Consider the following 23,709-nt stretch of genomic DNA (forward strand, 5'->3'; position numbering starts at 1 on the left):
TCCTGAGGCTGCTCACTCCACCATCTTCATCCTTTCTCCATCCCCAGTCTCTTGGCATTATAATTCTTCACCCTGGTCCACCCTGTGCCCTCCCAAGCAAAAGGAGCTGAGCAGAGACTGAACAGATGTGGAAACATCTCACTCCGGAGAGCGACAACTGAAAGAGGATCCTTCACAACAGGATACGCTAAAGGTGCCAAAAGGAGCAGATTTCCAAATCTGTACATCTGCTGTAGTCAGAAACAAAACACAGAGGAGGAGCAGTTCCCATCTACTGTGCATGCAAGCTGAAATGTTAGCACACCGTCCATCGCTAATTCACAAACAGGCAATGGGCATCTGTTTCTCTTTGGAGGGCCTCTTGGAGGGCATCATAACTTACCTTTCCTTGGCTGACCAGTGGCACTGTTGGCCTGAGTCTGATAAACTCCATCACTCTGTACACAGACCAGATGAGAATCTGCTTCTGTACTAAAACTAGCCCCAATACTGATGACGTGCTCGTTAGAAGAATTTATTACCTTCAATACCTGAGGGGGAAAAATACCACATTTGTTAAGAAAACATTTATGTCTAGACTAGAAGTAGTATTACTGATTACCTTCCTAATTACCAAGCTTTAGTCTGAACAACTCCTTGTGAATTTAACAAAGATAGATAGACAGAGGGATAGACAGACAGACCGACCGACCGACCGATTGACCAGCTGACTGACCAAAGGATGGATGGACAGATACGTATGGCAGGCAGAAGGTAAAATCTCCTCAATTAATAAATAAAGTAATTTTAAAAAGGATAAAAAACTGGGTCAAACAAATTGTCTATTAACAAACTTTAAAAATATAAAACATGTTGTTATGAATTAGATAACCTGATTCAAAATAAAGAAACAAACAAAAATGTCCAGTCTCCGGAATTGCTGTTCAAGTGTCTTTAGATCTGGATAGGCAAGTATACTTACATCACTGTACTTTTTCCGAGGTATCTTTATACAGCTTTTCCCCATTTCCATATGGATCAACAGCTGATCGATGTTATGCAATGTATACTGGTAATTTCGAAGATCCTACATAAATGATCAAAGTCCCATTAACATTTAGCCATCCACTATACACCTCCATCAGCACCTACAGTTTAAGTCTTCTGACGCAGTCCTATCAAAATGCTGCACAGAAAGACAGTCCTAACTTGAAAAACAAAACACCTCCCCACCAGGAAACCCCACAAACTAATCCTTCCAACTCCTTCTCAAAGTAATGCAGACTATTCTCAGGAAGAAGTTTGCAGTGCCTGGAGACTGCTCTCCTTTCCTGCTACAGCTCTCCCAAAACAGAAGTCCTTTCTGTATCAGTTGCCCCAAAGCTCCTGTGTTAAAGGCGCATTCACTTCCAGTGCTCCTCGGGCTGGGCTGAGGTGGAATGTCAGTTAGCTGAGGCCTGCCCTCCTGGGACTATTAGGATCCAGACCCTTTCAGTTTCCTTTTTCTTCCAAGCACTCCCTCCAAATGCTACCACAGGCCTAAAACAACAGAGCCACAAGACCTTGACCTGAATCTTCTGAAGTCACAGCAATAGAAAACTATTCTCGGGCTGGAGAGATGGCTCAGTGGTTAGGAGCACTGACTGCTCTTCCAGAGGTCCCGAGTTCAAATCCCAGCAACCACATGGTGGCTCACGACCATCTGTAATAGGATGTGATGCCCTCTTCTGGTGTGTCTGAAGACAGCTACAGTGTACTCATATGTAATAAATAAATCTTTAAAAAAAAAAAAAAAGAAAACTATTCTCTTACAAGATTATCTCCCATGGTTTGAAAAAGTAACGGAAAACTGAGAGGCTTTAAGCTAGCTGTCAATGGGAACCTGGAAGTAGGTCTGCTAAAACTTTCATATAGTAACAAGCAAACATAAGACAACAGTGTGGGAGGAAGGGAACTCAGAGGTCGCCTTATCCATGCCTTCCTACTACAGATGAGGACACCAAGATCAGAATTTGTCCAAAATCACGACGCTGATTTACTTCACTAACACTCTCACTCAGCTTCATCAGTTTTAGAGGTTTGTGAGGAAGCCTCCACTACCTACGTCAATACGCAAGAACAAAACAGTACAAGGAACCAAAGGACAATCTGAATTAGGGACACATAAATTAGGACACACTGTATTCTAAAGTGAAGCAGAGCTCATTTATATTAAGTGGTTTAGAACTTATAGATGTGCCTTCAAATACCAAATACTCCAAATTAAAATGGACAAATAAAGTAGGTGAAATATAATAAATAAATGTTTAAAGAAACTATATTTAAAACAACACAATAGTCCAGTTACTTACAACAAGTAAGTTCATAATAGTATGTCCTATTTCTCCGAAAAGCGGTCTCCTGCCTCTGACACTTGTTAGAGGAGCAGGATATGCTGCACATGAAAAGAATGACTGTTACTGTCAACGATAGCACAAAGTCCAGTGTTTATCATTGTTATTGTCTTCTTTCAAACAGAAAGTACATATAGATACCAGTCAGTTACCAGAGAAAAGCAAAAGCTGTCCATGCAGCTGCTAGACACTGCAGCTGGAAAGCTGGCACAGACTGTCTTATTTAAATCTATAGCAAGCAAGGTTGTCTATACCTACTTAACAGATAAAAAGGTCGAAACAAAGATAAACAAACTTGCTCATTTAACTGTTAAAAAGATTTGAAAGTGGGCTTTTCTGACGCCAAAGCATTTAATTTTTTATTTTACTCCATAAAATTCCCAATGGGAAAGAAAAATTATAATAATTGATTCAATTCCTATAAAGTTTTTCTAATTTAAAAAGAAATTAAAAAAATTAAAACTTAATACTTTTTGGTCTTTTCTTTTGTGATGCTGGGGATTGAACCTGGGGCCTTGTACAGGAGAGGTGAGCAATATACAAGGGAACTCTAATATATAATATAACCCTAGTCCCCAAGCTCAAGACTTTAAAGATCTACACTTAATATATTAAGTTGTGGTAACAAAAGTAGTAATTAAAAATTAAATTTTGACTTTGATGATAGGGGTTCCTTACTATGTAAAACAAATATTTGATTCTATATAAAAAATTAACTTTAATCTCATATTTTGTGTGTAATCCTGAGAATTTGCAGCATTTTACTCTGAGCCAGTGTTTTCTCTATCTGGACCAGTGTTTTATTGCTGATAATAAAATTTGGATGCTGTTTTTATTGAAGATTGGGACAATATACTAGTTAGCCATCAATCACTATGAGGCCATAGGCATGGCCAGTAGCTTCAACAGAAGCACCTAAAAGTAGTAAGCCTGGTTTTCTCACAGTGAAGCCTAGAAGATCATGGAGTAATGAGGATCTTCTCAGAAACTGCAAAGCTGAGCACTAGTGAGGAGGAGTCATGGGTAGAGATTAACTAGTCTCAACGTCTGTATTTGCTACAGTCGGCTGGACCTTAGATAGGCTTGACACTGAAGTTAGCAGAGCTCCTGCTGTTTAGAGATATACTTGGATTTTTTAATGGAATTTATGGGACATTTAATAACAAAAGTTAAAGTACCAAGATTATGATTAAAAAAAAAAAAACAGCTTTCTCAGATCAGCGACCACCTGTTTTCACATCGTCAGTCATTAGTCATGAGACTGTATATGGACAGCATGTCATTCTAACCGTTTCCGAGGGATGCTCATATCACTCATAAGAAAATGAGGTTAGAAACTCAGTGTTTACATTAACACACCCTTTACAGTTTTCTTGACTTTTAACACTAATTGTATTTCTATCAGTCTAGACATCTTTCACAAGTACGCATTCTGAAATAGAAGTAACTAAATTGTCTCTAAGATAATACATACTAAATTATTTAAGTCAAGTTCCTCATAGTTAAATATAATTTGCTACAGGTAAAACAAAAAAAAAAAACTTTTTAAAAAAAAAAGCCAGGAATAAAGGTACAGAGGTATTTTTAAAGTGTAGCATTAGAAACAATTTTGAAATGACAAAAATAACCATATATAAAAGTCTAACAATTATAATAGTGCTCAAACCTTAATCTGTGTCTAAAGTAGGCATGTAAACACACACACAAACTTGTACGTAGGCGATGTATTTTATAGTACTTCTGAGTAGTTAGGTAAAGGCTAGGAATATAAATATTAAAGTGAGGAAGTGAGACTAAGGAAATGGCAACTGCCATCTCTAAAGCACTTTTCTAAAAGTCTTTAACCCTTGACTCCATCCGCCAGTGTTACTACAGTATTACACTGAAGAATCACTTGCTTGTGTACAAGCAGAGGGGACACTAAATTGCCTACTGTGTGGTTAAAACACAACTATCAACAGTACACGACTTTATGAACACTTTAACAGAAGTAGCGCTGTCAGTAATGTGAAGAGCGGTGTTTTGCCTTGAGAGCCGTAGTCTCTGCAAGTGAAGCGGGGACCGGGGTCTGAGGTCATCAGCTTCACAGGAAGTGTAAGGGCTGAGAGCGGCTAGAGTGGCTGAGAGTTATGAGACCTTGCCTCAAAAATATGAAATATTAAGGTAAGTTATATAACTTATGAGCATACTAATTAATACTAATAGCTCATGAAACACCATCTTTGTCACACTAACTTGATACAAGAGGGTTGTTGTGGAAATTTAAAAATACACCAAATCAAAAGTAATTCTATTAATCTAGTAAAAATTACTTGATTTCTCTACTGCTTTATCTTCAGTATATCTGAAAATACACCGGCCTCACTATTTTCCAGCTCACCTTTGTATTCTGCGCCTAATCTCAACATGAGACGCATAGGGAAAGCCTTTGCCCAGGGAATCTCCAGCTTGTGGATGAGAATGCCACAGAGAAAAGGGCTCCTTGGTACTGGGAGATCGTCAAGTTTCTGAAAGGTAGGTGTGATGAATAGGAACCCTCCGTGATCCTTGCTACTGAGAAAACTCTCAGTAAAGGTCAGATTGTCCAAGTTTTCTACGTACTTCCCTGGAAATAACATTATTAATAAAGATATTTTAAGTTGTGATATTATTATTTCGATAAAATATTCTGAGTCTGAATGTCCTAATACACATTTTCTTAAGTAAAAGCAATGCAGAGATCTTTGCTGTTCTTGTATTTCTACTCTTACAGCAGCCTCTGTTGGATCTGGTAGAGTGACATATCTCAAGAATGCCTAAGGCCCTACGGTTACTTCATGGCACCCAAAACAGTAAAAAGGCAAAGTGGGGAGCAGAGCCACTCCTGGAGATTGGGTTGGGGACTATAAGAAAAATTTGAAAATGCTCCCAGTTACAAAATATCTTAATATTTTTCTCCTTTGTGCATGGCAATAAGAAAAGTTACTCCCAGGGGCTGGGGATTTAGCTCAGTGGTAGAGCGTTTGCCTAGCAAGCACAAGGCCCTGGGTTCGGTTCCCAGCTCCGAAAAAAAAAAAAAAAAGAAAGAAAGAAAAGTTACTCCCCTTCCAATGGAATATAGATAAGGACACAGATACATCTAGAAAACTGAGGCGGCAAAGGTATTTTCACTTATAAAATTAGAAAACTACATACAGACACTCATCACATAAACGTCTAGATTTAAAGAAATCAATGGTAACTAAGCTCTTTGTAGAAGCCATCAGTTTCTTCACACAGTAAATCTTCAACACAACCCGTATGGCTGAAATATAAAAGTCTTTAACTAGTTTTCCACCCCTAGTCTCGGCAGTTCAAAACAAAATGGTAATAAAGTAATGTACCTTTCGAAGCATCCTTATATATGGTGATGAATAGTCTAAAGATGTCCTTAGGAACTGTATCCTCACTTGGCAAGCATAGCAACAGGATAATAATTTCTGCCTGTCCCAAACCATGCAATCCATTGGTTGAGAAGTACCAATACTTATCTGAGGAATCTTGAGGAATAATGACATACAACTATAAATGTCAATTTTTATTAATTTAAAAGCTAAACATTACTTTTGTATAAAGCACAATTTACCCAATTTTTAAATTCTCTTGATTAAAAATGTTCCTGCTGAGTGGCGTTTGTTTCAGAGAGGGAAAAAAAAATCAATGTGTTACTGAATAGTAAAGATTATTTATGATTGTGAATGATTTATCTTATTTACTTTAATTAGGACTCAGCATTTGAGAAGCAGAGTAGGGAAGGCTGTCACAGGTTTGAGGACAGCCTGATCTACATAGTGAGTTTCAGGCCAGCCAAGGATATGCATTGAGTCCTTGTGTCAAAAACAAAGAAAAGAGGAAAAAGTCTTTACTGTTACCTAATCATGATTTCATTTACAAAGTTCGGTCTATCTAAAAGTACGACAGAGGACAGGCGGTTAGACACTAAGCATCAAAAAGTGCGTCCGCTGGGCCGAGAAGGCAGCCTAGCAGCAGCAGGATGCTTAGCACCCATACATGAACGCCTACATTGAATCCCTAAGGGACATGGGAGGGAAAGGAGGGGTCAGGAGAGGGGGCAGAAGCAGGCAGAGGGAGAAGGAAAATGAACAAAACAAAACCATCGCAGCTCAGCTGAGTATGCTGCAATCCCAGCACTCCACAGGAGGAGGCAGGGGAACCTAAGTCAGAGGCCAATCACTGTTCCGTCTAGAATTATGCAGTCACATTTGGCTGAAGAGTATGCAAGTCTCTTCATTTTTCACTATTTGTCAACCAAAATGCAACATGAAGATATACTCAATTTAGGTATCTTTACTTGAAAAATTAGAAAAAATGAATCTCTACTTACAAAATACCAACTTGACATTCACAAGTAGGTTTGCATTTAGAACAAATGTGGCAGGAGGAAATCCTTCACTTTCAAGAAGCAAAATGATCTGCTCATGAGATGGATGTTCTTGTACTACAGGCACTAAACAGCAGAAATGTGTTATGTTAGTCAGGACAAACGGCCTCTCAAATATGCTTGAAGTGAAAAAATGTCTAAATCTACCAAAACAGTTGAAAACAAAACCAAACACATTTTTCGAAACTGCTTCCCACTCTGTTCAATAATTACATATGCATTTTGTCTTTCTACCTACTAAACGCCTAATGAATAGATACAACTCATATATATATATATATACATATACATATGTATATGTATATATATATATATATATATATATCAATTACCATTGATGTATAAAAGTTTTGTACTTCTCAAGTTTTAAAACACTTTTATCGAAAGTGGATTCTAGGGCCGCAAAATGGCTCAGTGGGTTAAATCACTTGTTATGCAAGTTTACTTCCCTAGAACTTATGTAGAAGGGAGCAGCCCAGTCCCTCAAAGCTGTCCTCAGACCTCCTCACATCACACGCACATTAACGTGGACTCTAATGTCTCAAGAGAATCTACATTCGGGCTTCCTGTGCTGCTTGCTGCCATACACATATGGGTGACGTACCGCAGCAATGCAAAACCGGACGACCAATCAGAAAAATGCATGATACTCAGGAACAGAGCTTAAAAGCATGTCTGTCTCTGGAGTAAGCTCACAAGATGTCTCCTACAGGCAACAGGGTAATAGTAAGCCTCTTCTCTCTGTGCTGACACGCAAACAACAACCCATGTTGTTTCAGGATGTAGTCTATGCTTGGGGAACAGGCAACTTTGAGTGGGAGGCACTCTGAGTCTATCACAGGAGACCCAGCTCATCTGCTTTCTCTTTTCACAAAGAAACAGAGACCCGGTGAGAGCAACTAACATGCTTAAAGTCATACATGAGGTAAGTAGCAGACGACGACCTACAGTTTCATGCTTTGTCACTGAATTACTGCTATTAAAAAAAAATAAAAGCTAGAGTTAAAACTCAAAGTAGAAATATTTCTGATGAGTTTCTTCATTGTGTTAGACTTTAATTCCTCCTAAATCGGAGATCCACATGTAATAAATGACTCAAAAATTCAAATCACTTTGGATTTGTTTTGTACTTTCTACAAGCTAAATTATCACCCCTTATACATAGCATAACAAAAATGTTTAAATTTTTAAAATGCATTTTATATACTAGAGACAAAATTCATATGTCCCTTTTAAAATGTTATTTTTCCTTAGAGCAGATATGGTATCTCACACTTGTCCTCTCAGCAGCCTGGTCTATACAGCATGTTACATGGTAGCATACAGCTGCACAGACTTTGTCTTTAAAATTCCAAACTAAGGGTTCTTTTCCAATTTAAGTAGCTACTATCCTACCTGATCCATCTTCTCCAGATGTGGCCAGAAGGGGAGGCAAACCAACATCGTCATCTGGTAGAAGACTAATGTTATTGCAGACACATTTGGCAACACCACACAATAACCTATAGTCTGAAACACTAGCAACAGGCAAACCAGTATTAGCAGGGACAACAGTAGGAGTAGATGGCTCCTCACTGTCCACAAAAACATCATCTTCTAGTGTGAAAGGGCCAGCTGTGGGCAAGCCTTCAGCGCCTGTGCTCCCAGGCAGTATTTCCAGAGGTGCAGCACGACAAATCGGACTCTGAGTTATCTCACTTCTTAGAACGTCTCCTACACTGTTGTTTGCTTTCTCCACCATAGGAGAGGGGGTATGGTCCACTTTATTTATCACCTGCAAAATAGAGAATAGAAAATTAAATCAGTCTATATTCTCTGTTCAAGAGTGAAATGTTGATCTCCATAACCAAAACTATTTTAATAAAAATAAAAGAAACCAAGGTAGGCTTCTAAAGTTCAATTTCCCAAGACATGAAGGCTCTCTGGCTTCTCCACATTCAGGTTTCACCACATTAAGGAGCACAGAGGTTTAGTTAATGACTGTACCTACTATATTACACAGTGACCGACCGACTCACTCAGTTCTAGACTTTCTCCATAAAACTGCCTGGGGAGATGGGGAAGGAGAAAAAGGAAGGTGGCAAAGGAGTGGCTGGGAAGCAGAGTAGAGAGCCCACAGCAGCACCCCAGAAAAAGCAACCACCAAGTCGTCTTCATCAAAGCCTCTTTCTCTTTCAGACTGCCCAGAACGGATTTTAAGGGGAAGAATTCATGACAGTGAGTGTGTTTAGGGTCTGTTCTGTTGGGACAGTGACTAAGGATACATGTGAGCTAAGGACTATACCTTTCCTAACTCTGCCTACCTATAGAATCTACTCAACAACTTTCACTTGCGGGCGGTATAGATCACATGACCTCTACTTATACCTGGTACTGCAAACTGTGTAAATGCAAGCATAAATAGCACCAACAAATACTTTCTTCAATGTATAGAAACCATTAAGCTAATATTAATCTAAATTAAATTATGATTCTCAAGTTGCAGTCCAGGAATGCTGAAGTCCACAAGGTCCTTTCAGAGGAACAATGAGGTCCTAGCTTTTCTTCATAAAACCAACAGAATCCATCACACCATACTACATGTCGAAACAGAACAATGCCACTCTCCACTGACTGAAGTGATCTGGTTTTCAAAATATTATATATTGGCTCATATATTATAGAGTTTATAAAATGGTTTTACTTTTTAAAAACTTATACCAAAAGAGGGCATCCAATGCCCTTATAGATGGTTGTGAGCCACCAAGCAGTTGCTGGGAATTGAACTCAGGACCTCTGGAAAAGCAGCCAGTGCTCTAAACCTCTGAGCCATCTCTCCAGCCACTATTATTTTTAATTAATAAATATTTTGAAGTTTTTTCTATCTTTGTTTTAAAACAGTAATTATAAATACATATAACCTATATAACCTATACTTTGCAGCTCTCTATAACATTTAAAGTTTATGAAGAGGTTCTGAAGTTATTTGTTTAAAAACTGAGAATCACTGCCTAGAACTAATGTTTAAAGGGGTAAACACAGGGCTGGAGGGATGGCTTGCAACTATGAGTGCCTACTGCGCTTACAGAGGACCAGAACTGACTACCAGCACCCACACCACGCTCCACATCCAAGGAATCCAATGCCCTCCTCTGGCTCTGTAGGTATTTGCATGCATATATATCTATATATCTCCTCAGAGACAGACACACATACACATAATTAAAACTAAGTTTTTCTTTCAAAAAAATTACTGTCTATTAACAATGTCAATCCAAGCATATCTCAGATCTAGGGGACCCAGGCTCTATAATGAAGCAAGTATGAGTGTACAAAAGCTGTGTTTACCTTGTAGTGTAGCCTACTACAATGGAATACAGTGGACGACAGCACTGTATATATCTAAAGAGAAGGTCACACCTTTATTACAAACACTTTACTACTAAAGAATGCTAATGGCCATTTTGAGCTGTTGGAAAAATGAGGCTGACAGGCCTGCCCAAGCAGCACTTCCCACAATCTTCAACTCAGAAATAATGTAGTTTGCAAGGTACTATAAGGGAAGCAAAATAAAGCAAAATATGCATATACATTTTTCTAGGCAAGTTCAAGGCATCCAGAGGATAAGCACACTAATAACCACGTGAGGAATTGTGATTTAACTAGTGCTTTTTAGGTTCCTTACTGTGGGCGCATCAGGTAAGACAGGACTAAAGTCATCAGAACACCTTTTACTTCCAGAGGATAATTTCGTAGTATCTGCAACTTCACCATTCGGCAGTATGCCATCTGCAAACCATACTCTCTTCTGTTCTCGGGAACATGGTCCTAAGATGAGTTGGAAAAGTCAGTTGGGTTATTTGGCAATATGGCAGTGTTATAACACCAGACAGGCCTGTTCATGTTGTCAGAATCCTTCTGCTATTCACCCAAAAGTCCTACATCCTCAGAGAAGCCTAGGAAAATGGCTTCTCTAATTCATGTATCCTGAGAAGAGTCCTTGGCTGTCTAATCCACACCAAGAGAGAGCAGCAGAGCAGTTGTGGCCATGGGAGTCTCGGGCTCTGAAAGGAAAGGGGAATCTTAGGGCTTATGGACAGTGGGGAAGATATAAGGCGAAGTCTCTATGGAGTGGCGTGTTAAGTCAGCTTTCCATCGCTAAAACAAACCACTGAGGAGATGACTGTTTCTCAGTCCTAGGTGGCTTAGCTCCATTTCCATGGCTTGTTACATGGTGAGGAAGATGAGGCAGGGCAGAGCTGCTCATCTCAGGGTGCCCAGGAAGCAGACAGACACAGTAAGAAAAAATGACAAAGCAGATACTTTCCAGGACACACCCCAGTGACCTACTTCCTCCAGCTAAACCCGCCTTCTAGATTTTACCCCTCCCAAAAGGTCATGGGATTATGAAGCAAACAATAGATTAATTCACTGATTAGCTCAACACCTAAGAAATCCAGTCACTTCCCTAAAGCTCCATTTGTGAACACTGTACTGGGGACCAAGCCTTCAACACAGGAGCCTTTGGGACACATGAGATTCAAACTATAACCAGCAGCTACTGCACACACCTTAAGGGCTGAGTAAGGTACAGGAAAGAACAGACCAGGGCCTAGAAGATAAGCGAAGAAACCACACAGATAACAGAAAGAACTAAGTTTGAAAAGAAGTGTGAAACTGGATCACTTATATATTTAAGAGGTCTTTTTGTATTTTCATTTAATATACAAACAGCAACACTGTAGTTCTTATAATATGGGTCATAAACCTTACTAATATATATTACCATTTCCTCTCAAATCTGGAGGAAATATTTGCTTAACAGCAGGAAGACTTATTTTTGTTGTTATTGTTGTTATTAGAAAGCATCTAGACAAAAGAGTTACAAGAATTAAAATGAGATGATTTTAGAACATAAAAACACAAGAAGTTTCATGTCTCCTTTTTAGAATGGAGAAAATATGGAAAAATGGAATTAAGTACATGTATTTGTAACATGGGTGGGTGTATTAAACAAGGTACCTTTCTTACATTTACAATAGTCTGATGATTTAGATTATCTATTCAAGAACACACAAATCATTTTAGACACAAACTTATTATCTTTAGGGTTAAAATATACAATTTTATTACTATATCTCTATTCAGATATGATTATAAATAGAGTAATAATCTAAGCCCCCCACCAACTCAACTCTCAGAAGAATCAAATTTATCTTTAACTGATATTTATAGGTATTTTCTAAAATGTCTCAGCCTTTGCTTCCAAACAATGTCTGCAGATATATACTGGCCTTGTATGAGGCTGAAAACGGCCACAATCTAGAACAAACTAGTAGATAATTCAAAGGTTGAAATAGATGCTATGGTAGTGCATGTCTGTAACCAATGACTCATGGTAGGTCACTTGAGTTCAGAAGCTTGGACTAGCTTGAGTCTTAAAAACAAAAGACAAATTCATACATAATAGTTTGTTATTATTGTAAAATATACAATTAAAGAGAAGTTTTTAAAGAAAGAGTATTTACTGGTTATCACTAGAACCAAGCCCCCATTCTACACTGAGCTCTTACATGCTGTCCTGGAAGTCTGGAAAGCACAAAGCTTAACCTTGTCTTCTTGCTAACTGGCTGTGGTCAGAATGTGCCAGGCATGGGGACTGGTGGGAAAGGGAGGCCAAATGTAGAAAAGGATGGGATTCTTTGTGCCCTAATCCCTGCTAGGATTTCTGCACCAGCAGCAGCACCAGCACCACGAGCAGCAGTTATGCCACAAGTCCTGCGACTTTCAGCACTCCTAACATTGAATCTAGAACTCTCCCTCAGTCAACTGAGCACCAGCTGTAAGAGAGACACCTTGATGCTTCCAATATTTGCCACATGGTACCTTCCCAGGGGTCACAGAGCTTTAGCCATATGATACTTTAGCCCCCAACGCTATCCCCTTCCACTCCCTGCAGTTCTGTGAATCCGAGACTCCGAGTCTCCACCATGTATGTATAACGGGTTCCTTTCAGAAATCCCCCGACACACAACTGGTTTCTCTTTTCTGTCTGGATCCTGACTACTAGAGTATTTCTACTTAAATAACTTATTCTTGGTGTAAACCACAGCAGTTTACTCTGGTTACCTTCGACATTTGGTTGTTTCAGTGCTGAGATGGGCAAAGCTGTAGGTGAAGGTATGCTGGACGTTTGGGTCTCCTGAAGTGGCTGGGCAGTGACACACTCATTAGAATGATTAGACTTAAGACAAGCACCACCTGGACTCATCATCCTTTCAAATGCCTGAGCTATAAAGGGGAAAGAATAGTATTAACAACTTATGCTTTTGACCTTCCTAGTAAGCTATAATAAATATTTGATTTTTCAAGTTATAAGGAGAAAGAAATAAATGGCCAATCATGAGAAAGTGGCACTTGGCAAAGGTGTCCAAGTGACTAGCATTTAGTTGACAGCACTCCACTTTGATAAGCTATAAATGAGTTATTTCAATATTTTTCATTGTTGTATGCTTGATATCCACTATAGAAAAATCATCTATATCAAATACAAGTGTCTGTTTTTTCCTTTTACTCCTATGATCTACTAGCAAAATACTCTAGAGTAAATCTTTAAGACCCAAATGATTATTTCTTTAATCCTCATTTTAAAGTCTTCAATGGCTCTTTTATTTGTTTGAGACAAGGTCTCTCTGTGTAGCCCTGGCTGCCCTGGAACTCACTCTGTATACCAAGCTAGCCTTGAACGTAGAGATCTGCTGCTTCTTTCTGCCTCTCGAGTGCTGGGATTAAAGGTGTGCAGCACCATCCCCAGCCTTTATGTTTATGCTTTCTAATGAGAGTAAAACTTTAAGCTGTGTAAATGACAGGCCCTGTGGGCTCCACATCCCTCGTCTCATCTCTGCGTACAACCCACTGGCTCACTGTGAGCAGTGACCTGAGCCTTTGGTCTTCAGGCTAAGCAAGTACAGTGTATGCTGTCTGCTTTCCCCTCTGCCTGGGACGTTCTCTCCATAGGTTGTCACACAGACCCAGTCTATTTCCTTCAAGTCCCTAGTCATGTATCATATTATCATAAAGCATTATTATGGCCATTGATCTGTTTCTATCTATCTTTGTACATTTTTCACTTTAAATTTAGGGTATTATTACCATCTAATGGCCTCTCTGTTTAGTATCCATTTATCTCCACATTCAAAATTTCCACTGTTAACAGAACATCTATTTTGTTCTCAGCTAGAGCTCCAGAATACCAACTACTCCCTAAATATTATTGAGTAATATTTCAGTAAGAACAAGGAACAGTACTGGCAATGGTATCTTCAGCACTTCTCCAAACTGAATGATGGTAAGTGCTATCTATCATTGCTACAGTCTTCCTTAATACCCTGGAATGACAGCGCTCTCAGAATCACTCCACTAGCTAGTAAAGTCCACACTCAGGTGTCTGGATCCAAGTCTACCTGACAGTATTCAATGCTGCTGAAGCTCACGCAATCCTGGAAGCGTTCTCAACACCAACAGTCTCTACTCAATCCTTTCTTCCACTGAATGCACCTCACAGACTGAGTCTGTTCATGTCTGATAAAATTGTTTACATGACCACTTCAGTCAATTTCTAGCCTAGAGTTGACATTTTCTTGTAATATATAAATCATTGATATTTCCCTATAAGAAACTATGTAAGATATCGAAATACAATAAAACAGGTTATCTAATAAATTCACTCCATGACACATTCTTTTGTGTGTGCATGTTGATGGAAATTAAACTCCTGGTCTTGTACAAGCACTCTACCATTGAGTAACATTTCCATTATACATTATATCTTTGAGAAACCCAACTTTTATCCAGTGTTCTCTGAAGTCTCTTTAATGAGCGTATCCTCCTATCTCTTGGCCTCTACAGTTATGATGTCTCTTCCCCAAATTTAACCTATCAACTCCAACAATCCTGGCTTTTTAAGTAGGAACTTTAGGTGGAAACTTGCTGTAAAATTGTAATTCTAGCAAACTGCTTGGGCGTATAGCTACAGAAACAGTGCAAAAAGAAAACAATTATAAGCATGTAGCTTCTTTATAAACAATGGCAATAACATAAAAATATGTTAAAATGATATTCTATTATCTTCCAGAGTATAGGTCAACAGCAGGGAGTAGAGCAGCTTACCTCAGGCTAACAGACTCACACCAGAGCTTTTTGGAGAATTGCTGAAAAAATTTATCTTCATTCAAAAGAGAAAAACAAATTATTATCAGGTATTTATTCTCCTGGCTAATAGGAGCTAGTGCACAGGCCTGGTCAAAAAAAGGGTCAAGTACTTTTTGTTGGGAATTAAATGGTCAACAAATCTTTGAAAATGCAAAAACTACTCAAAAGAACAGATATGTATCTAGAGGTGAAAGCATATTATCTCTCTTTCTCTCTCTCTCTCTCTCTCTCTCTCTCTCTCTCTCTCTCTCTCACACACACACACACACAACACACACACACACACACATACACACACAGACACACACTGTGGAAACTCGAGACCATCAAGACCACTGCTGAAAATGGAAACTAGCTAGAGAGCCAAGAAACAATGGGAAAAACAAACACGTGACATTCTAAAACTAAAAAACAAGAATAGACCAAAATGTGCACACAGCATGGTGTCTATGAGTTTATAGAATCATACATGAGTCCTTATCTTCATTTTCATTTTGGGCAATTGTCTAGCAGGTAAAGAACTACAGCCTTGCCTTCTAGCACTACTACAGAATCCAGAGCACCAATACATGGGCACTTTTACGACTGTCTCCATTTAGATGATGAGGATGGCAGTGATAATGAAACAGTCGGCAGGTGAAATGCAGCACTTAGGGACTTGGTACCTGTTAAAGGATAATCAACTGCCACTCCAGAACCTGAGTGTTTCCTTTCCAGACTGGTAGTGTTAATTGTGAGAGTAGTATAAAAAGAGAAACTAACTTGACATGTCCCACCTAAGCCAGGTAAGTCAACACTAGGTCCTTGCCTTAAGAAAATAAAGAAGTTTATCTTTGTCATAATCCAGTTATTCTTAATATATGTTCATTTATGGAAGAAAACATGTCAGCTGAATACTCACCTTTATTAATAGTCTCATAGCAGATCACACACACTCTTGCTTCCTTTTCTAGATACTGAAGCTTACATTTCCTGTTACAACAGACACCACAAAATACCTATAAAGAATAAAACACTCAATTTGGTTTTGTCTCAAGCACAGTAGAGGCAAAGGGATAGAAGCTCAAGACCTAATCAGATGAAACTTACTTTCTTTTATTATATGATCCATTTTTTTCTCATCACCACAACCACGAATATAATTATTTAATGATCTTTAAGTCAAGATTACTGAACAATCTTGACCGTCAAGGTTAAGTGGAATGAGAGATGTCTAGTTCTGGGTGTGCCTATGAGGGTGTTTCAAATGAGATTGGCAAACAGAATGACAACTAAGGGGAAAGACGTGCCCTGGATGTGACCAGCACTGCCAGTAGACTGGGGACCTGGCGAGCAGAAAAGTGGACAAGCTGTAGTCTTCCCGAGCAGGTCTACTGCTGCTGCCATCACTTGAGGACAACGAATTCCAGCTTCATCAGCCCTATCAATGACTCCAGGGAGATCCAAGGCCTTTCGCATCACACAGGACTGCACAACTCATCCACCACCACTTTGATCAAAGGCTTTCAGCTTCCTGAACTAAGCGGCGACAGCACTATCTGCCACTACAACATACAGATAACCACTTCTGGAATAATTAGCTCCTAACATCAAATTTAATGAACCCCTTTATAATTATGCATATATAATACATATATGCATAATACATATATGCATAATACATATATGCATAATAATTAATATAAATATACACTAATTGTTTTTCTAGAGACCTCTAATATAATGGATATTTTTATTTATATGATATCTTTGATAAGGAAACATTTTGAAACCAATTATGTTAACTGAAAGGCATTAAAAACTTCCTTCAATAAATGTCTATCATTTAAAAAGCTTCCTGTACCAGCCCAGTGGTAATAAGCTTGCCTATAATTTACAAGAACCTGGTTTTCCTAAATAGGACACTATTTTGCTAAGGTAGAAAGAGTAGTTTGATCTGAAACCAACATGAAGAATACTGAATAAAAAGCATGCCTTAGAATTCATAGACAGCATCTTTATCATCAACCTCAATCAGGACACAAAGTCTGGCACGGCATTCTTTATAGGCCACTGGCTCTCTCTCTATTGTTTTCCTAGACAATGATCAGGAAACTGGCTGCAAAATGGGTTTACAGCTAAGAACTTGGAACACTAATTTATCAATATGTGAGAGCACAGACACTTAGAGGACAGAAAAGAGAGTTTTCCTGGTGTCTGAGGACCCAGTTTTAATCCTCAGGACCGTGGACGAATAAAAGGCTAAGGTTTCTATAACTTACTTTCCCACAAGCTCGGCAGTGGTGTCGCCGTTTTGTAAAAGTGAATTTGACTTTGCAGTTCATACAGTTTGGAGCTTCTGAATCAGGAACCCACGTAGGTTGTTTCTGGCCCAAAACCAAGCCTTCTTTCCGTATATTCTCAGGCAGTGAATCCTTGTTTGCTGTTACAAAACTGGATCCACCTTCGAAATTACTTTCTATGTCGATATAATTGGAGTTGAAGCTAACCTGAGAATCAGGTGTATGATCTGCAGGGCGAGTGGGTGCAGCAGCAGCATTTGCTGTGCTTGGCTCGCCTGCTGGCACACCTACAACATGTGGCTTACTCGGTCCCTGTGAACTGCTTGTTCCTGGTGGACGACTCGGCAGCTGCTTAGGTCTAGCTCCTCCGACAGCCTGGGTGTTAATACTGGGGACTGGCACTTCACTCCGTATGTCAGGCTGACTAGCAGATAACCCTCTTTCCGTTGGAATTGTGCTTTTTTCTCCTACAGAAAGACCACCATTTTGTACTGTGTTTTCTTTATCAGTTGTTTCACAAATCACAACGCCTCCACTTTCGCCAGCAGCTCCTGCTTCAGCATTGAAGTATCTATCACCAGCATTTTCATCACATAATCCTTTCATATCTATCTGATTCATCTGCAATTGTGAATCACTTGCATTTTCTCCAAAAGACATGGTGTTAGAGTTCTGAAGACTCTGTTCCTTCAGAAAAGCATCAAGTTCAGCATCGCTAACCAGTATGCCACTTCTCATGCTTTCATCAATATTAAAGTAATCTAACTCTTGCCCATCCATATCGCCACTGGAAAAAGTGAGAGCTTCGCACTGACCAGGAGCCTCTGAGGCACTCACAGTAGGGGGTGCCATTTGAGAGCCAGCTGCGGCAGGGTTGGTACCCTCAGGGTACTCCAAAGGCTCACCGCTGATTACCATCTCCTCAAGTTCAACCTCTCCATCCCCTTCCTTATCATTTACTGGCTGAAGAAACATGCTTTCCTGCTTTTCCTTCTTCAGGAGATCTGTCTCCCCATCTAAAGCGGCACTCTTCTGTATCTCCTCATGTGCAGTTACTGCGTCATTGTTCTGACCTTTAGACTCATCAGAGGGTAAAAAATCACCATGTGCATTACAGTCAACTAAGGATCCACACAAAGACCCAGACAATGAAAGACAGGACAGTGAAGGGGACACACCATCACTCGAAACATGTAGAGATGAAGAAGAAACTTGGACGACATCATTATTATCTTTAAGGTCTGACTTTACCAAGTCCTCTGCCACAGTCTGCTTTATGAACACAGCAGTTCTACTTTCCTGGACAGAAAAGTCAGGTAACTTGAAGTTTTCATCTTTTGAAGTTGGGTCATTTGGGGATATCTCTTCATTTTTTGGAAGCTTGCAAGGCATAGCAATTATGTTACCTCCTTCTTCTAAACACTTTGTCTTATTGCCTGCCATGCCTACTTTCTCTTCTGCCAAATCACCGTCATCTTTTAACAGCTCACATGGCAGCCTCTGGTATTGTGGGCTATCTTTGGTATTGGACATTTCTGAACTCTGTTCAGTCAAAACAGATGGCATGCCAAAATCAACTGTTTCTAACTCATTAGAAATCATTTTATCCTTTAAATTTTCTGTTCTACTATATTTACAAGAATCAGAAAGTGCCATGTCCACTTCTGCACCCGATTCTTGGATCCTACTGTTATCTCTGCTTTGCACACCAGCGTTGGTATCCTGCTCTTTCCTGACAGCCTGACTACCACCGTCTACTGAAGAAACAGCGAGAGTATCTGAAACTGAAGACAAATCCAATCCGATCAAAACCTCTGAAACTGAAGATGAGTCCAGTGTGATCAAAGTATCTGCAGGAGACTTCGAGTCATCTGGCAATAACTGTTTAATGTCTTCCTCACTACTGGTGGCGTGTACTAAGTTACCCATGTCACTTATCAGGTCACAGACAGGCTTACTACATCGTCTCATACATGAAGGCTGGATCTCATCTGAAGTACTAGCATCCACAGAAGAAAGAAGATCAAGTCCCGCTACGTTTTTTTCATTCTGTTTAGAGGTTAACCCCTCAGGTATCTTTCCTTGGAGAAAAGTCTCATTTGCTTCACAGCATGTTTCTGATGAGGCATGACTACTAATGCATCTTTGGTCCTTTGACAGTAAAGCTAGCTGTGGAGAGGCCAACTCTGAAGAAACTGAACACTGGTTAAAGGCATAAACATCCTGCACATCTTGGAAGTAATCTTGTTTTTCTAGGAAAAAAAATAGAAACAGTTATGTGGATGACCCAAATCAAATAAAGGTTATGATGATAAGGTTTTAGGACTTCACATTGACTTTCTATTTGCTATGAACTGTTCTAGTTTTACCTCTTAATTGTCATAGGTGACAGAAACACTGTCAATAACTCAGCTGCACTGTAAACCATACCAGAAAAGGCTGATGGGCAATTTTATCTTTAGCTGCTTTTGTTCTGTCATTGTCCTGATTGAGTTGACACAATCTAGAGTCACAAACTTGACACAAGCTAGAGTCATCTGCGAAGGGACTCTCAGTGAAGAAAACATCCCCACCATATATCTGGAGGCCAGTCTGTGAGGGTTACTTTGATTAGTGGTTCATGTGAGAGCGCCCACTGTGGGTGGTGCTACTTCTAGGCAAGTGGTTCCAGGTTGTATAAAAAGTAAGGAACAAGCCATGAGGAACAAGCCAGGAAGCATTACTCCTCCATGTTCCTTGCATCAGTCCTTGAGCTCCCCCCCTGACTCCCTTCAAGACGGATTATATTCTACATACTGTGAGGTCTATTTCCTAACTTCATTCTGAGGAAATACCATCTCTTACAGAAATGACATTTCATTTTACAGAGTTCTATCTATTTGTTTTTAGCTTCTTCATCAAGATTTTCTAAGTTTGTATCTACAAAGTAACTTTTATTTTTGACTATTGGTATAAAAATAAGCTAATATGGGGTTGGGGATTTAGCTCAGTGGTAGAGCACTTGCCTAGCAAACGCAAGGCCCTGGGTTCGGTCCCCAGCTCCGAAAAAAAAAAAAGACAAAAAAAAAAAGACAAAAATAAGCTAATATGCTATAATAAAGCAGGCACATTTTTGATAGAACGTTAACAATGTGACCAAGAATGAATTTGAATTTTGTTAAGGAGACATTTTAAGATTCTAGAAGCAAAGTAGAAAAACCAACAAACCTGGGTTCTGCTCAAAATCATCAAGAAGTTTGTCCAAGTCACTGACAGCTGCTTTAAAGTAACTGTCCATCCTCCCTGCGGGCTTACTCACAGTTTAATTCTTTTATGTCTAGAAAATAAAAAGTGCAATATTATATCTACTTTCTACTATATAAATATTATACCACCCATTCTCTGTCAATACAACTATCAAAGTAGAAACAAAAGTAAAATTAAACAATACTTCTTTCCCATAACCTAGAAAGAAAAATGGTCTCTACATGAAAATTTCACAAAAGTCAACTTTTACAACACAACATCTGTACACACAGGCTGTGTGGGAAAGCTTCCTGACCTGTGACGTAGCTGAGGCAGAAACTCTACCTGGTGAGCTTGAGATACTGCAAGAACCTACCAGTGACCAACACCAGAAGGAAAGAATCCCAGCTAGGGGGCTCTTTCTCACTTAAAGGGACAAGTGACCATCAAGGTAATGAGGAGCATACCGAACTGAAAATAGTTCAAATAAAGTTTAAAGACCAAAAAATCATAGCAACATTAAATCCAAAACCAAATCATCCCATCTACTGGAGGAGTGCTAGGGTACTATTACTCTGAGAATTAATAAATTAAGGAAAATGAACAGAGAATAATCCTTCACTATTTACAGAATACACTATCAACAATAGTTGTTAAGGAAATGTTCTTTAGGTAAGAATTTGAATAAATAAATGCAGACGGACTTAAACTTAAAAAAAAGTCTTTTCATAGCTTCTAATGCAATAAATGGGTAAGCAATGTTACCAATGAGTGTTAAGACTTTAGAGGAAAGTCTGATAGGGGACTTTAAAATGTTAGGGTTGGGTCGCTTCACTGCAATCCAGTGATCAGCTTCACCACTGATAATGTGGAAGAACAACCTCACAGAGAACATGAGCCTGAGCCTAGTTATACCACTAACTGCATGCTTGCAAGAAACTCAGTCATTTAAAGACAGCTAAGGAGATTTAAAACAGCAACAAACAACAACAACAACAAAAAGAAATAACAACCACAGCAAAACCCAAAACAACCAACTTTTTATGTTAATACAGGAGATATATATATGTGCATATACATACATATACACACACACATATATATGTATACATACATATGTGTGTATATATATATGTATATATATATATATAAAAGAAAGAAAAATTACTTCCAAAGTATTACCAAGTATCTTTTTAAAAGGTGCAATAAAGCAATGCAAATTTTATAAAAATACATTCAAACGAAAGGACAGAGATAATTAAAAACATTCCAATGTTGCCTGGGATACAGAAGAACAGGAGTGAAATAAGGTTTTTAGAACTAAACATGATTGAGAGGCCTGACCTAAGGCCTCACGTGATTCAGAAGTAGAGAGCACAAAGGGAGAGATTACTAAGCAACAAGCACAGAGAAAGAAACGATTGGTGTAAAATAGAAATGTAGAGGTCCAATCCTAGAACAAGAATAGTATTCCTTCCATAAGCGGTAAAGAGTCTGAGAAAACTTCATTTGAAGGCAATGTCAAGAATTTTTTCCAGAATTCATGAAAAACTCAATGAATAAAAATATATCACATCACAAAAAAAAACAGAAATTCACATTTTTAAAGTACATTATAGGCGAACAACTAAACTCCAAAGATAGAGCAGCCAGAGAGAAAGGTCATTTTCAAAGTTACAACAATTACACTTATAACAACACTAAACCAAGGTACACTTCAGAAGCATTTTCAGTAACAGTCTATGGTATCCTGATTTAATAAAGCCTATTAGTTCTTGTCTCCATTGTCAAAAAAATACCATTCTACCATACGCACAGAAATGTACACACACACACTATATCTATGTATCTCTATCTCTAGATCTATATCTACCTCTATATGCAATAGAAGGAGTTTGAAGGAAGAGACAATGCAGGAAGTGAAAGGACACCAAAGCATATTCTGAGAGAAAGAAGCATCTATGCAATTATGAAACAGGAACACAAAACCATAGGGAAGGAACACATGGGGAACAGTTAATCAAATGTCAACAGTGGAAATCTTAAAAAAAATCTTTCATAAGACACACTAACAAGATTAAATGTATTTGTTAAAAAGAAGCAAAACTTGAAACCAACAGTTTAAACTTCCAATTTGGGAAACTATGTTGAACAAACAATTTATCCCAAAGAGAAATACCAATAAACTGACTACTAAAGAGTATTGGGCTTGTGGCTGTGAGCCGCCTTACGAAGCATTCACTTACGCATCGTGTTATATTTATATGTTTTTGTTATTTTTTAACGTTATTTGTTTGGATTTTTGACAGTCTCATTTTGTCCACAATGTCCTAACTCAATATACACCCCCAAATAACCTTGAACCCCTGACACTCTTGCCTCTCCTGAGTGCTCCTGTTACAGGTATACAACATGACTTGGAAGAGAGCACGTGGAAGTGGCTTCGTTCACAGAAAAGATGGAGGCAGCCACAGCGTGTAAGGTCTTTAGTGGGCGGGTAAGTAAACCGAGGTGCAGGTACTACTTAGTGAGATCCGTTAGCCAGCCACAGGAGCACAGGAAGGACCTCTAATCACATACAAATAAATAGGGACTCTATGATCGAACTATGTAGCATTCTGGGAAAGTAATGCTACAAACATAACGGACATACCAGTGACTGTCAATGGCTTGGAACTGGGTAGGGCTGGAGAGGGCTAAAGAACACAGAAGATAGGGTTGGGGATTTAGCTCAGTGGTAGAGCGCTTGCCTAGGAAGCGCAAAGCCCTGGGTTTGGTCCCCAGCTCCGGAAAAAAAAAAAAAAAAGAAAAGAATACAGAAGATATTTCATGGTAATAAATTTACCTGTATGATACAATGATGAACCAAAAGAATAAACACTTAAAAATATCCATATAAGTTTATAGCACAAAGAACACCTTTCAATGTACACCTGACAAAGAACAAAAGACTTAAAAGGTCAGAGACCCCAGAAGGAAATACTGAATGGACTAAGCATCAAACCTGATTACAAATGTATGGAACAATGCCCTAACGGGGAATGGAGGAAAAGGAACTGCCTTTTGGAAATAAATGTTTAAGACTAAAAGCAAAAGGAACACAAGCACAGAACTCTCACTTCCTAAAGTGACTACTTACTTTAGTACATGCAGAGTGTTATTTAAGTTACTTAATACATTTACTGTAACATCTGGAGTCACCTTCTGGAATTTAAACTTT

At 38.9% G+C, this 23,709-nt stretch overlaps 1 protein-coding gene across 4 annotated transcripts in view; it reads right to left on the reverse strand.

The window, feature by feature from the left end:
* The window catches only part of Zfyve16 (zinc finger FYVE-type containing 16), a 44,109-nt gene that overhangs the window by 14,728 nt on the left and 5,672 nt on the right, over positions 1–23,709 (reverse strand). For all 4 annotated transcript variants that reach the window (XM_087629976.1, XM_087629981.1, XM_087629979.1 and 1 more), the window contains 12 exon segments: positions 20,472–20,580; positions 17,244–19,516; positions 15,884–15,980; positions 12,901–13,062; positions 10,457–10,599; positions 8,188–8,566; positions 6,736–6,858; positions 5,735–5,890; positions 4,753–4,977; positions 2,331–2,413; positions 962–1,066; positions 383–530 (listed from right to left, as the gene is read on the reverse strand). In XM_087629976.1, the coding sequence (XP_087486102.1) occupies positions 383–530; positions 962–1,066; positions 2,331–2,413; positions 4,753–4,977; positions 5,735–5,890; positions 6,736–6,858; positions 8,188–8,566; positions 10,457–10,599; positions 12,901–13,062; positions 15,884–15,980; positions 17,244–19,516; positions 20,472–20,541 (3,964 nt within the window). In that variant the 5' untranslated portion in view covers positions 20,542–20,580.

The sequence above is a fragment of the Rattus norvegicus genome, chromosome 2 (genome assembly GCF_021556685.1).
Source record: "Rattus norvegicus strain SHRSP/BbbUtx chromosome 2, alternate assembly SHRSP_T2T, whole genome shotgun sequence".
NCBI lineage: Eukaryota > Metazoa > Chordata > Mammalia > Rodentia > Muridae > Rattus > Rattus norvegicus.